The sequence below is a fragment of the Galeopterus variegatus genome, unplaced genomic scaffold (assembly GCF_000696425.1).
Source record: "Galeopterus variegatus unplaced genomic scaffold, G_variegatus-3.0.2 Scaffold23, whole genome shotgun sequence".
Taxonomy (NCBI): domain Eukaryota; kingdom Metazoa; phylum Chordata; class Mammalia; order Dermoptera; family Cynocephalidae; genus Galeopterus; species Galeopterus variegatus.
In genome coordinates this window covers 367,794-369,308 of record NW_007726134.1, presented here as the reverse complement: position 1 = coordinate 369,308, position 1,515 = coordinate 367,794, and the positions used below count along the sequence as shown (strand labels likewise).

General features: G+C 44.4%; 1 protein-coding gene across 1 annotated transcript in view; it reads left to right on the top strand.

Annotated features, from left to right (window-relative positions):
- PTDSS1 (phosphatidylserine synthase 1) overlaps positions 1 to 1,515 on the top strand; it is a 67,361-nt gene that overhangs the window by 23,577 nt on the left and 42,269 nt on the right. Inside the window, exon 3 of the mRNA XM_008568291.1 lies at positions 1,246 to 1,290. Coding sequence (XP_008566513.1) covers positions 1,246 to 1,290 — 45 coding nt within the window. The remainder of the gene's footprint in view (positions 1 to 1,245; positions 1,291 to 1,515) is intronic.

Below are 1,515 nucleotides of genomic sequence, written 5' to 3'. Positions count from 1 at the left end.
CTCATCTGAGGGGGAAACCCCAGTGAGCTTTGCCTATAGTCTGCATCATGGTCACTCCTGCAGTGGACTCTAATAGAGCTGCCACTGCCACGATCCCCAGTGCCACCTCAGTGTGAGGATTGCTGCTGCCTGCTGGCCAGCGCCGGAGGGACAGACATACTTCCCTCTACTGTCACCAGCTCCCAAGGTTAAGTTTGGTATGGGAGCAACTGAAGACTGAGCCCTAGCTACGAAGAAAGGCTGGGAATCAAGCTCTGGCCTCTCCCCTGGGGATCTGGGATTTATAACAATGGAAATTCTCCAAGTGTAGAATGGCTGTTTGAAAGGTGTGGGAGGCCCAGACAGCATAGGTGCCCACTAGAGCAGTGGTTTTTCATATTCGCGAGTTGTAACCCTGAATTGGTGGTAAATTGATTTATTGGGTCAAGGCCCAGCTTTCCTCCTCCTCCCTCTTCTCTCCCCTCCTCTTTTTCCTCCTCCTTTGAATGAAGCAGGAGATAAAGTACTGGTGTATCATTTGTAGTAAGGCTGAGTTTTGTCCTGTGAACCTTTTGTTTCAGCTGTGTGGCATCTGCATCTGTATCTGCACTGGGTTTTCCTGTAAGAGATATTTTGTTACCACAGGCCATAATCAAAAGCCATCGTTCCAGCCTCAATGTGCTGGTGGGGAAAAAAGCCACCATAGAGGTGTGTTCAGTGCTCATAGGGTTTTCTTTCAGGCTCCCTCCCCACTCCACTTGTTTTCACAGCACAGTGTTTCCCTGTTCTCCCTAATTTTCAGTTAGTCACTCTCTCACACATACACTGTCACACACACGTGCGCGCACCCATGCACACACACCCATGTGCACCCATCCTCTTTCCCCAGAGCTCTTGGGTAGCTGGGAGAGTTCCCTTGTTACAGTACAACATGTGTTACATACACTCAAAGGCTAGCCTGGTGACCTAGCACTGTTACAACATTGTTTCCATGGGAAATTATGTTCTGACTTCTAAAGACAAGGCTTAAAAAAACCTCTATTGTGGAGAGTGGTGCCTGTTATGATTGTGATTGTGATGATGTGGATAAAACATTTCAACCTAAACTTTGACCTTGAAAGTATTTATGTAGCAAAAATAATAATAATAATTAATACTAGAGAGCATTTTGTTATTGTGTATATGGAGATCAGCAGTGCTTTCTTTAGTTTTAGTCTTCTCTGTTTGAAACCATTTCATTCTAACTCTATAATTTTCTGTCTGCAGGTCCATTTACTCGGCCTCATCCAGCCTTATGGCGAATGGTTTTTGGTGAGTTTCCATTAGTAGATGTAAAAATATATTCAACTCTTTAAAATCTTTTTTTTTCTGTGTATCATTATAGCACTTTTACTTACTATTATACGGTTAAAACTTTATAGCTTTTTACTTTCTGGTGTTCCTAATATAATTTTTTTTATTAAAATCCTTTGTTACAGGGCCGGCCCGGTGGCGCACTGCTACAGTGCGCCGCTTGGGAGCACGGCGGCACTCCCG